We start from the raw sequence: 11,839 nt of genomic DNA, 5'->3' as shown, positions 1-11,839 counted from the left end.
AAGACTGTAGGCTCTGAGATTCCTATGCTATCTGTAATTGATGATGGTGTTGGAATGAATCACCAAGAGATATTGAGGATGATTTTTTGGGCACAAAGTACCTGACGAAGATAATCAAGATTGTATTGGAAGATTTGGTGTTGGTTTCAAGGTAAGCTTTTCATCAAATGTTTACTTTTACAGTTTTGTCCTTGGCAACTTTCGGAAGAGATAAAATATAATGAATCAGTAGATGAGATTCTCTTGGGCCAAAATGTGTATCTGATCTTCCTAGCCACTGTGTCTTCTGCTGTACTCTATTTCGTTGGACTTCAGAATGGCATGTGTATGCTCAATATTTGCTTGGTAGCTTTAGCTCCCTGATGCATTCTTGTCTGCAGGTGACTTTGATAATGACAGAATTCACAATAAAGTAGATAGTTAGGATTTCCCCATGAGGGAGCATGTTTTTGTTGCATCAGAAATGTGAATAGGCACTATCTGCAGTATCATATTAATTGAACTCTAAGGGTTGTTATGTGGCTTATGTTCATGAAGTTTCATGAACTCATTCAACGTTTTTGGATCTCTTGCTTTTGTCAGTTTGTATTGGGACCTTTCCTCGTCATCTAATGCTAGGTTTTTTTTTTTTTTTTTGTCAGACAGGGTCAATGAGACTGGGCAGAGATGCTCTAGTCCTAACACAGACAACACATTCTCGTTCTGTTGCTTTTCTTTCGCAATCATTAAATGAAGGAAAGGACGTAAGCCATCACAAACTTTTCTCCCCCTGCCCCTCACCCACTTTATTGCTGTGTAAAATCTCTGTAAAACTCCTGACTCTTGCTTTGTGTGTATACAATGTTGTTATGTTGCTTTTCTTTTGCAACCATCAAATGGGGCCGTGGAGTTAAAAATGTACCCCACCACAAATCTCTCTTTCCCTCCCCTTTAATTCCGTGACTTTATGTCAACTTAATTTCTTCTGTGTTGCTTGTGTGTATATGTCATGGAATCATAAAAGGTTTTGCTGAATACAACAGAGTTCATGTTGGATTAACAAGATTCGTATAATTTATTACTACATATTATTAGAGTTGTTACTGTATTAGATGCTAATTTCAGCAGCTGCAAATGTTTGAATATCTCTTTGTCTTGTATGAATAAGTTATGGTCAATTTTAAAGCTTATCTCTAAAAGCACTTGGAAGTAAGAAAAAGACCGTAGTTTCCCAAATTTCCTGCTGAAACTGCCTCAAGTCGCAAAACTAAATTTTCAAGATGACGCTTCTACAGCCCATGGGCATTACTGAGTTGTTCACAATTTTTACCAGGGACTATGTGATGTATATTTGTGTGGTTTTTTTCTTTTGTGGTTGAGTATACTGTGTGCGCAGTTTCTGGGTATTATGTGGGTACTTTTCATACCGGCATGTGTCTTCCACGATGCAGAATGTGGAGATACCTGTTGTCAGCTACTGTCGACAAGCTCAGTGCATGGACATTGATACAAGTGTACAGTCTGAAGCACTAGCGAAGTACAACCTGAATGCGATGAAGCAGTTTTCACCATTCAATGAGTATTTAATTGGTGAAAAGGCTGGCCTATTTAGAGGAAATACAGGAACGCAGATCTATATATGGAATTTGGATAAATGGGGCGCAGAGTACACTTTGGAATGGCAAGCAGGCTTGCGCGGTGGGAGCACCTTTCACCAGGGTGACATATATATTCGTTCTAGACGTGTAAGAAAACGTCCTGGGCAGACAAGTAGAAAGGTTAGGAGCACATTCTCTTCTAATATTTCGTTCTTCTGATGCTATTTACTAAACAGATTGTAAGATCAGTTTTGCAAATTTTGCTTTGTCTTTTAGTCTAACAATAACTTTTTTGTGTTATCGTAACTTATCAAATTAGATGCTTTGCCTTTTTCTGGAATATATTTCTGTTTTTTCATTTTCGATGTTGATATCTAAATTATTAGTGACGTACCTGGTCAAATTTACATATGGTAGATGTGGCTATGCTTTTATGATTACGGTAAATACTTATTGCTTTTTTTCTCCACCTTCGTTCCTTTCCAGGTTTCTTTAGATTATTCACTTCGTTCTTATTTGGAAGTCATATTTTTAGAGCCTAGGATGAAGATATATGTTCAAGGCTCACTGGTAATTCCATTAACTTTCTCTGCTATTATGGGTTATTAAATTCTATCTGTTTAGTGGTGAATTGTAACTCCGCTTGACAGGTTAGAAGTCGACCCTTGGCCAAATCTCTTAATAATACTGCTCACCATAATGGGGAAATAATGGGCAAACAAGTCCGGCTTACTCTTGGTCGCTGTCAGATAGAGTGGGATGAGGCAAACTGTGGAATATTCTTATATTGGCACGGCCGTCTAATAGAGGTCAGCAAACATTTTCATCTAAATGTGGATGGCTGGGGATTTTTTTTCTGAACATTCTTGTTCATTGCATGCTTCCTCATTTCCTTATCATCGTTAAGCTGCAACTTTATGGGTGTATCGTATATGTCATGCTTTAGTGGGATTAAGTGATATTAGTGTGGGTTGGTCTCTAAAATAGCGTAGATGTCATCGCAATATTTTCTTATCAACAAATAGGAGTTGATGTTGATGCGTGGGTGGCTATGTGCATAGATACATGGCAAAGTATGGAACAGTGTTGCCAAATTGGCTAGTATGAGATTGGATATGTGAATTTTAGTCACTACTGAGTATTGTCAATTTAGGCAAAATGTACCACATTCATGTTTAAATGTTCTTTCTCAATTCGCAGGGGGGGGGGGGGTAGGGAATCAGGTAATGTGTATGCCTGGGTTTGAAGGAACATAAAGTAGAATTGTTCACTGTTATTTGGCCAATATATCTCGTAGTTTGTATAGAATGGTTTCTGTTAAAGGGGTTTTACGTTCTGATTTTAAAGTTTATATGGAGCTTGTAAGAAATAAATTAGAAGATGGGTTTCCTTTCATTGACAGAAGTAGCCAATGTATCGGTTGTTCTCAATAGATTATGTAAATAGTCTTTAATCACTATATATATCATGTGTTCTCTACTTCTCTCTTATTTAAATAATTTTCATTGGTTTGAATATGTGCTTAAAGATGAAACTCTGTGATTAAATCCCCTAAGGTAATAACATGTTACCTCTTCTAATGTAGTGTAATTATATTTTGGGAGAAAAATTTATTTTAATAGGAGAACGTGCCTGCTTTTGCATGCTTTTTTAATCACAAGAAAGTGGTTGATGGACTAAACTATTGATCTACTTAAAAGCTACTGTAATTTGTAAGATTTATACTTTCTACTGATCTTTGATCGGTTTTACCGAGAACTCGAGAAGGCCTACGGTTCGAGTCCGTATAGCCCACCCCGTTCTTCCTCTATCCTTAACCAAAAGCTAACTTATTCTCTCTCTTACCGTCTTTCTTTCTTTCCAGGCGTACAAGAGAGTAGGTGGCATGGTTCACAGTGCTGATATGGGTCGAGGTGTAATTGGTGTTGTAGAAGTTACTGAATTGATGGTGAGCCCCCCCCCCCCCCGTCCGTAATTTATATCATTACACCAATGCTTCTGGTGACGCTCTTGTCTGAGGTAGAAAAGGATCTTCTTAGTGGGCTGAGATTCTTTCTGGGTATTCAATATCAAGCAATTATATATGTTGATAATGCTGTACATGTCATTATGTAATCATGTATTCTACAGCCATTATTTATAAGGTTTGTCTTTCCCTTTTTTAAAAAAATTATGATTACTGTTCTGCTAAACTATCGTTTGTTCATCTTTTGGATTCAGGATGATGGGAATGGTGGTGTTTGGGTTCATAACAACAAGCAAGGATTCCAAGATTGTGAGCCATATGCTTTGCTTGAAGAATGGTTGGGAAAGCAGGCAGATGAATACTGGGAAAGTTTTTTGATCCAGTACAGCTGGTATGCTATATATTCTACTTTATGCTTGCATAGTTTTTCTCTCTCTATGCCTACACTTGTTATTCCAGATGAACAATGGTTACATTTACATTTTTTTAATGTCGTTCAAAGTGCTTATTAATTAGGCGGCTTGGAAATTTATTAAGCTTTAGCTCTTGGATAGATTAATATAACGATCGAGATAAAAAGAACTGGAGCAAACTTAGTTTACAAGGTGGAAGTTTGGACCTCAGTAATGGCAATTGTTGTCTTTTGCAAATCCTAGGGGTCCAAGTGGAATGTTGGGCATAAAGCCACTAAGTCACTCTGGTGTTCTTTTTTTTTCCTCTTTCCTTGCTGTACCACTACAACCCTACATGTGCTTTGTCAACTGAAATCTAGTGTCAACTGAAATAGTCTTTCATGCAAAACCTATGTCGGAATTCACTTCTTCTTTTTTTTTGTAGGGTTGTGTGTTCCGGCCTCCCCCTCCTGTTAGCTGTGTTGGCTATTTTAAAACTGGCAATAAGATTATGGCAGAAATAAGTCTTGAACCTTTCTGGGGAAGGTTTGTTGATGGGGTTTTTAAAGGTGAAGGTTGTAGGATCAGAAACAAAAGGAAGAGTGAGGAAGAGAAAGACTATAGATGTAGGAGTGGTATAGATAAATGGGCCATGACGGCCTATGAATGGCCTTGGAGCAACTTAACTTAGGCTTTCCAGTGGCCATTAATCTCTCTCCGATCTATATTTGGCAGATGGGTTTTTTGGATTTTCCCGGGGGTTAGGGGGAGGTTGAACACTCCTACCCCCAAGTAATGAATATTCCTGTAGCTAATTGTTGGGGTGCCAGCTGACTGACACTGGTCAGGTAAAAAGCAGTCAAACAAAGCTCTTTCTTTTACCTGCTATTAGCCTTATACACTTTTGATGGGTTTCAATGTCAGCCTATGTGGTTAAATAATGACAATAATGATCATTTGATGTCGGTGCTTAAGGTTCATTGGAAGAAGAGTTATTACATAGTCATTCCTTTTATTTTGATAATTCTTTTTTTGTTGGTAATGTAGCATTTTTTAGATTGTGAGCCAAGTTTATTTGGTCTTTTTATTGTCTGTTAATAGTATTGTCTGGTGAGGTGCTATGTGTTCAACTACGCTGCATTAAGATCTAAGAAGTATTACTTACCTGGTTTTCTGTATTGCTTTAGCAATGTGACCAGATAAATTGTTGCATTGCTTGTTTACTGCTCATTTTAAGTTTACTTATTATATCAACCCTCAACTGTCTAAATTGCTGACAGTATGTATAGACATATAGTGGTGCTTGAAAGCCAATGAGATTTTTCAGCAGTTTAGGTCATATAACTTGCTTTTTATTTTTTTGTTTGTATTTGTCAGAAAAAAGGCCATGCTCGATACAAGCCTGATAATGAATGGGTGCAGTGTGACAAGTGCAGGAAGTGGAGATTATTAAATGCTGATTTTGACAGCATGAATCTACCTAAAGACTGGTATTTTTCTTTTAATGATTTCTTTGAATTAGAATATACAGAGTAATCAAAATTCTGCTCTCTTGCTTTTCCTGTCGCTCATGAGAATGGTCAAAGTTTCAAAATTTAACTGCTCCAAATTTTTTGTAAGTTGTCTTTGTAGGGATGACACTTGCATAATTGCGTGAGTGATAAATACAAATTTTTTAACAACAAAAATAAGGAAAAAAAATTCTGATAAACTGTACCATGGTGCTGAAGGTGTGATGATAAACTGATACATATATTTGGCTTTACAATTCCAAACTCTCTATTGCTCATTTTGAGGAGGGGGGAGGGAGTCGTCTTGTGCATTATTTACTACACCACATGCAAAAGGAAAAACTACCTACCCATTTGATACAACTCCTAATCAATTTAAATGCGACAAATGGGACAATATTTCAAGTATGGAGGGAGTAGGATTTAAACTAAGACGAATCAGGCTCTTTTCCTAAATTTACAAATGTTATTAATGGTATGGCTCAATTTTACCCTGCCCTTGGCATCCAAGGCAGAAGTATTGCGATATTGATGATGTGTTCTCTTACTAATGCATTTTACTCTTTTCTTCACTCCCCCCTTTTTGGTCTATTGCAACAGGTTCTGTTACATGGATCCTTCAATGGAAGATGTGAAATGCCTGAGCAGAAAGCCTGGTCATGGAGTAATCACAGTGGAGCTGAAGAGGTCATCTGGTCATGATCCAAGCAAAATTGCTGACTCTGAAGGCTTACAGATTTGTAGGGCCCAGTCCTATAGCAGAAGGTATCTACTTAGCCTGCCTTGGCTAATTTTTTTTTTTGTTATGAGGATGGTGGTCCTTCATTTGAATTACTGGCCTTGTTGCCCGATTATTCTAAGAACATGAAGTCAAAGTTATAATTTTTATGCCGAAACACAAACACTATGTTGAACATCCTTACTCCTTTTTGTATTGCCTGCGGGTCCCTTCTGCACCAATTTGTGCTAGTTTCTAACACCTTGAGTCCTGGGGTGCTTTATGGCAGTTAAGGCCACAAGGGGAATGGATCAGTTTGGCTGTATCTGTGTGGTAGAACGAGAGTGGGCTGTGGGGGGTTAATGGGAGGGTTCTATAACTCCATTTTCATAAATCAAGGTATTTGATTAGAAGAAATCCTGTCTCCCTCCTCATCCTCTATCACTTGCCACTGCTACTCACCACCTCCTTGACTCCTTCCCTCTCCATCATCTCATACTCAAGTGCTCCTTGCTCCCAAACTCCTCATGATCTCGCCATACGGCATACCACAACCTAAGAATCTTAAGCCTGAAAGATTATGCTTTCTCATATGTGCTTGATGAATAACATTTAACCTGAATTTCAGCCCACCTGCTTGTGGAATTGTGGAAATGATTGTGTTTCATTTACAGAATTATTTTTTTTCAATTAAATGTGCTTTTTTTGCTTATCCAATCTTGATTTACATTTCATGTGTATTTTATCTTTTAGCAAAGGGTGAAGACAAGTCAACCCAACCAGCAGAAGGTGATGAAAAAACTCCCACTGTTAAAAAGGCCAGAAGAGGTGCATCAATTGCTTGGAATTATATGTAGATATCATGAATTTTGTCACATTTTTAATCTTTTGCAGGAATTTATTTTACTCCCTCCGTTTCATATTTCTCTTCTCAGAATCTTTTTGTAAGACAATGGTCAAAAGTAGGAAGAACAATATAAAATGGAGGGTGTAATAAAATGTATTTTCTTGCATGCCCACTTTTGACTTATTATTTGTGTATCTTATCCTAGGAAAGGGTCAAGACAAGTCAACTCCACCAGCGGAGGATGATGAAGAGATTCCTGTCATTAAAAGGCGTAAAAGAGGTGTGCAAAATGCTAGGAAGTACATACAGGATTAGTGAGTTTCATTTCAGCACATTTTGAACTATACAGAAGATTTGCTAACACACATTCGTTTTGGATTTTCTCGTGTATACACTATTACGGGGTGATCTTTTGCTAGATAGTACTCGCCATTTTGGCTTGTTTTACTAGACTAGATGTTAATATTTGCCATTTTGGCTTGTATATACCGCATGGTGGATGAAAATATTTTGTATAGGAAGGCCATTCACATGCACATTTAATTCATCTGAAGAATGTAAAGCTCATTGCTGTTACTGGATCTTGTTTAGATAGAATCATTTAGCAAGCTCATTTGAAGAATGTTTAGATAGAATCATTTGAAGAATGTAGAGCACATTTAATCTTTTGGAACATATCGTTTTACAGAGTACATGTTTACGATTATTTATGTTTTGAATAGGACCTAATCAAACCTAGTGCTTAATTGCTGTTTATGTTCCTTGCTACAGTAATTACTTTGTGTATTGTGTGAAGGTAGGTTTTCATATTGGCCTTATCATCTTACTGCTTATGTCAACGCTTGCATTGGTCGCATGTCGTGAAGCCAAACCCGCTGCTATGCCATAACCAAGTCGTGCATATTTTGTTCACATTACAGCAAAAATTTTATGAAGAATCTGGCGAACGTGAGCAATGTCCCGCGTTATAAGTTTTTTCACGTTAGGTTGTGTCCAATTAAAGAAAATACTTGTATATTTATTAAAAACTTAAACTCCTTAAGATTCCAAGAACTATCAAACTTATTGATACATTTTATATCCAATTCTGTTATTAAATGATTAATTTAGAGATACATTGTTCGATTTCAATTTTAATCTCAAATCAACTTTAATTTACTCAAATAATCTGTAAAATTATAAATGGTTATATGTGAGTCCTTTTAACAGTTCTTGAGTTTCAGCAACCCACATAAAACCCAAACATCCAAATTTAAAGTTTCAAACAGATTCTATGAATCAAAATTTCCTTTTACCAGTAAAATTTTAAAATCTTGCTAACTTGCAAAATAATTTATTTAAAAAAAATGTAGGTTCCAAATGGAGCAGATGTGAGCATAAAAGGAACAACATCTGTAACGATGAGACCCTGAATTATAATTTACCAGACTCGTAACTGTATCAGCTACTTTGATTTTAAGTCATTAATTCTGATACTTGACTAATGTCTGGTTTTCTATGCAAACATATTCAGTTTCAACTACGATATCAATTTCATTATATGTAACGCGGGCTAACTATAAACATTAAATTAACAAAAAGGTAAAACTATCCCAACCCGGACAGGGATTTTTACCGTAGTAAAAGGGTAAAAAATCCGGAATATTTTGGGCATAAATGGTTGGGATAATTTGATGTAGCTGGTCATGGGAGATGTACAGAAAGGGTTTTTTTTTACTTAATTAAAATTTCTATACACTACATTACCAGCATTTCAAAATTCAATTTTCCAAAAAAATAAAATCACCTTAATTTAAAAATCATCAAAACCCAGAAAAATAAAAACCCTAATTTTTGAGAAAAATTCAATAAAAATGTATCAGATCGGGACAACGGTGGGTTGCTAGAGAGAAAACATCCACCAAGTCAGATGATCGAATTTTAATTTGGCTGGTCTCAGGAAGCATCTAACACTGGATTAATCTAGATACCGCTTTTCCAGCAATTTCATTTACACAAAATTGAAGAGAAATAACAGAAATTTGGGGGTTTTGCAATTAAAATTATTCATATATAATGAATTTGTAGGAAAAAATAAAAAAAAGGATAGAAAGAAATAAAATTAGGGTTTTCAGATTAAGGTGTGAAGATGGAGATTCATGGCGTCGACTTGGTTAATTATGAGAAATGATTAGCATGTATTTATATGAAGACAGGGAGAAAAGGGGTTTTAGGGTTTTGAAGAGAGAGGTTTTATTGGGTTTTTGGGTCGTTTCTTGTTAAGGTTGGTTGTGGGCTTTGTTTGGATTTGTTTATTTGTTACAATTTTTTTATGGGCTTATTGGTGTGTTGTGTTGATTTTCTGCCAACAAAATTATAAAACACTATTATGGACAAATGGTGTATGGTGTTGCAAAAATGCAAAAATGTAGGGATGCGGAATGTGGATGTTGAGGTGTCAATTTTGAATGATCGGATCGGGTCTGATGAGATCGGGTGGGTCGGGTCAATTTTTTAAAGTTGAGTCATGCTAAATTATTATGTTTATACGAGTCCAAATCTAAATCGAATATTTTTCGGGTCGATTTCGAATCGGGTCGGGTGTGGTTTTGACACCTCTATGTGGATGAATCCAATTGTTTGTTTGTTTATTACATTCGGCTAGGCTTATTTTAAGTTTGAGAAATTTGAGTTTAGTTTGTTACTCATTGATTCTTTGATGAGATTTTTACAAGGGACGTGTCAATTGTAAAACGTATATAATTATTGTAGTTTTGATGAAAGAAAAACTTTATTAGTTTAATTTGATACGTTTTTGTTATGTTAAATTCATTCTTAGTATCTTTAACATTTTTCACTAGTCCAACTTTTGATGAAACAAGTTTGGATTTCAAACAAACCTCTTCACAAGGTAATGTTTGATGCGGCTCGGTGGCTGGTTTCCTTCTTTTGCAATCAGTTCCCGTCCATGAGGTCCTTCAAGAAAGAAAGGGTCGATTATCTAATGATAATGAAATTTATTTTTTAAGAAAGAAATCCTATGTCTTTGTTTATTACTACATATAATGGATCACTATACACAAGCAATATGAGTATTCTCTTGCAAAAAATACAATATAAATTTATTATCATGATCATTGTTTACTATCACGTAACAAATTATTCATGTGGGTAGTAGCCTAATAGGTTTATACTTTTTATTTTTTTTTCCTGTAGTCCTTTTTTCTTAGCAGGTGTAAAACACAGAGAAAACACTACAATATACTACCAACCTCGCAATTTATCATTTATCATTCCAACTATTAATTTAAGATTACATTGCCAATTAGGCAATTAGGTCTGTAATTTATAGGTCTGCCTTCTTATCTCTCTTACTTTTCAATAATTTTCTTGATTATAATTTAAAATAGAAAATAGCCATTTTCAGAATCGGATAAGGTTTTCTCTAGCAAGGGTCTTTTACTCCATTATTTACAAGATTTTAGTCTGCCTAAAATCAAGCAATATCACCCGAGGAATAAGATGAATAGATAAGAGCACAAATTTAAGACTTATCTGATTTATAAAACATGTAGGAGTAATTAATTTAATTTTATTGTGGTCAATCTACTTGCATTGATCTTGAGTCATCGAATATAGTCTCCATCACCTATTGATCTTGAGTCAGCGAATATAAGTCTCCATCACCTATCTAGCTACTTGCATATGTTGCACATATAATAATCCATCTTCAATAAAATGTACAATGTGTACAATAAACACAATTAATTAGTTGCGTCATTATCTTTGATTATAGATGGAATTGATATATTTAGATCGATTTCAATTAAGATCAGAAATGGATTCATTACATCAAATGAGAAAACCTAGCTAGATAAGATCACTTAATCATTTTTTTCAATGTTTATAGTGTGTGAAAGAAAAGTCATCTACAAATATAATTCAATGTATATTATGTAGGGATCGGAAGAGGTCACTACGACTCTCACAAAATCACCAACTCAAGACAATCAACCAATAATTCAAACAAATCAACCCAAATTATTTCACAACTAAATAACCACACACAATATCAGCAATAATGCAGTAGCAAAATAGCAATAGCACCAACAATACTAGGAAGAAAAGATAATAATCAACACACTAGACTTTTACGTGGAAAACCCCTTCGATGTGAAGGATAAAAAACCACGGGACCGTTAAGGAGTCCACCCTAACTTCTCTTATTGATAATTGAGGGTAAAATAAACCCAAATCAGTCTACAAAAGGTTTATACACCCACCAACAACAACAAACAACAAGAGATGAAAAATAGAGAACAAGAGGAGTAGAAATCACCCAAAAACAGCACTTCTGTCCAAGGACGATTATGACCAAACCAGAGCTCAAACGACGATCTCCACCGTCCAAAATGAATCCTTGATGTCAGGAACAAGCTGTCAAAATTTGAGGATGATCCAACGGTTGAATTTCCGGAAACAGCCAGATCTGTAAAGGCTGTCCAGAAAAACCGAGAATGAAACTCTCTCTATTTCTCTCTTTTGTGTGTTCTAATTTTTGTGAATGAATCCTCTCATCACTTCACTTGGCTGCTGCCCTAATCTCACAAACATTTTTTACCCCAAAGCTTTCTAAGAAAGCCACCAAAAAAAAATAAGCCCAAAAGGACTTACTACTAACTAGTAAAAATGTAATAAAAATTGACCAAGTAAAAAGAGCCAAATACAAAAAACATTTTACCACCAATTGGGCTGAACCCATAACATATTATCCTTCTTAGGTAGCGTATAATTCAATGGATTTGGTGTCAATCTCTTTCAAAACGTATACAAGTATATATTATGTAAT

The 11,839-nt window shown here is 35.6% G+C and overlaps 1 protein-coding gene and 1 long non-coding RNA gene across 2 annotated transcripts; both read left to right on the top strand.

Moving 5' to 3' along the window:
* Window positions 1–9: 9 nt before the first annotated feature.
* On the top strand, window positions 10–4,626 carry LOC110703175 (MORC family CW-type zinc finger protein 3-like; the record flags this gene model as incomplete). The annotated part of the gene is given in 10 exon segments (XM_021880916.1): window positions 10–83; window positions 85–151; window positions 642–743; window positions 1,431–1,757; window positions 2,064–2,147; window positions 2,228–2,386; window positions 3,442–3,525; window positions 3,798–3,934; window positions 4,200–4,272; window positions 4,381–4,626. Coding segments are annotated over 10 exon segments (1,353 nt in total), but the record flags the coding sequence as incomplete, so codon positions are not given.
* A 2,251-nt stretch (window positions 4,627–6,877) lies between these two features.
* On the top strand, window positions 6,878–7,587 carry LOC110703172. The gene is made up of 2 exons (XR_002507653.1): window positions 6,878–6,992; window positions 7,217–7,587. It is a non-coding gene; the product is annotated as an uncharacterized LOC110703172 (long non-coding RNA).
* Window positions 7,588–11,839: the final 4,252 nt, after the last annotated feature.

This window comes from Chenopodium quinoa, unplaced genomic scaffold (assembly GCF_001683475.1).
Source record: "Chenopodium quinoa cultivar QQ74 unplaced genomic scaffold, ASM168347v1, whole genome shotgun sequence".
In the NCBI taxonomy this organism is placed as follows: Eukaryota; Viridiplantae; Streptophyta; class Magnoliopsida; order Caryophyllales; family Amaranthaceae; genus Chenopodium; species Chenopodium quinoa.
This window is presented reverse-complemented; position numbering and strand designations above follow the sequence as displayed.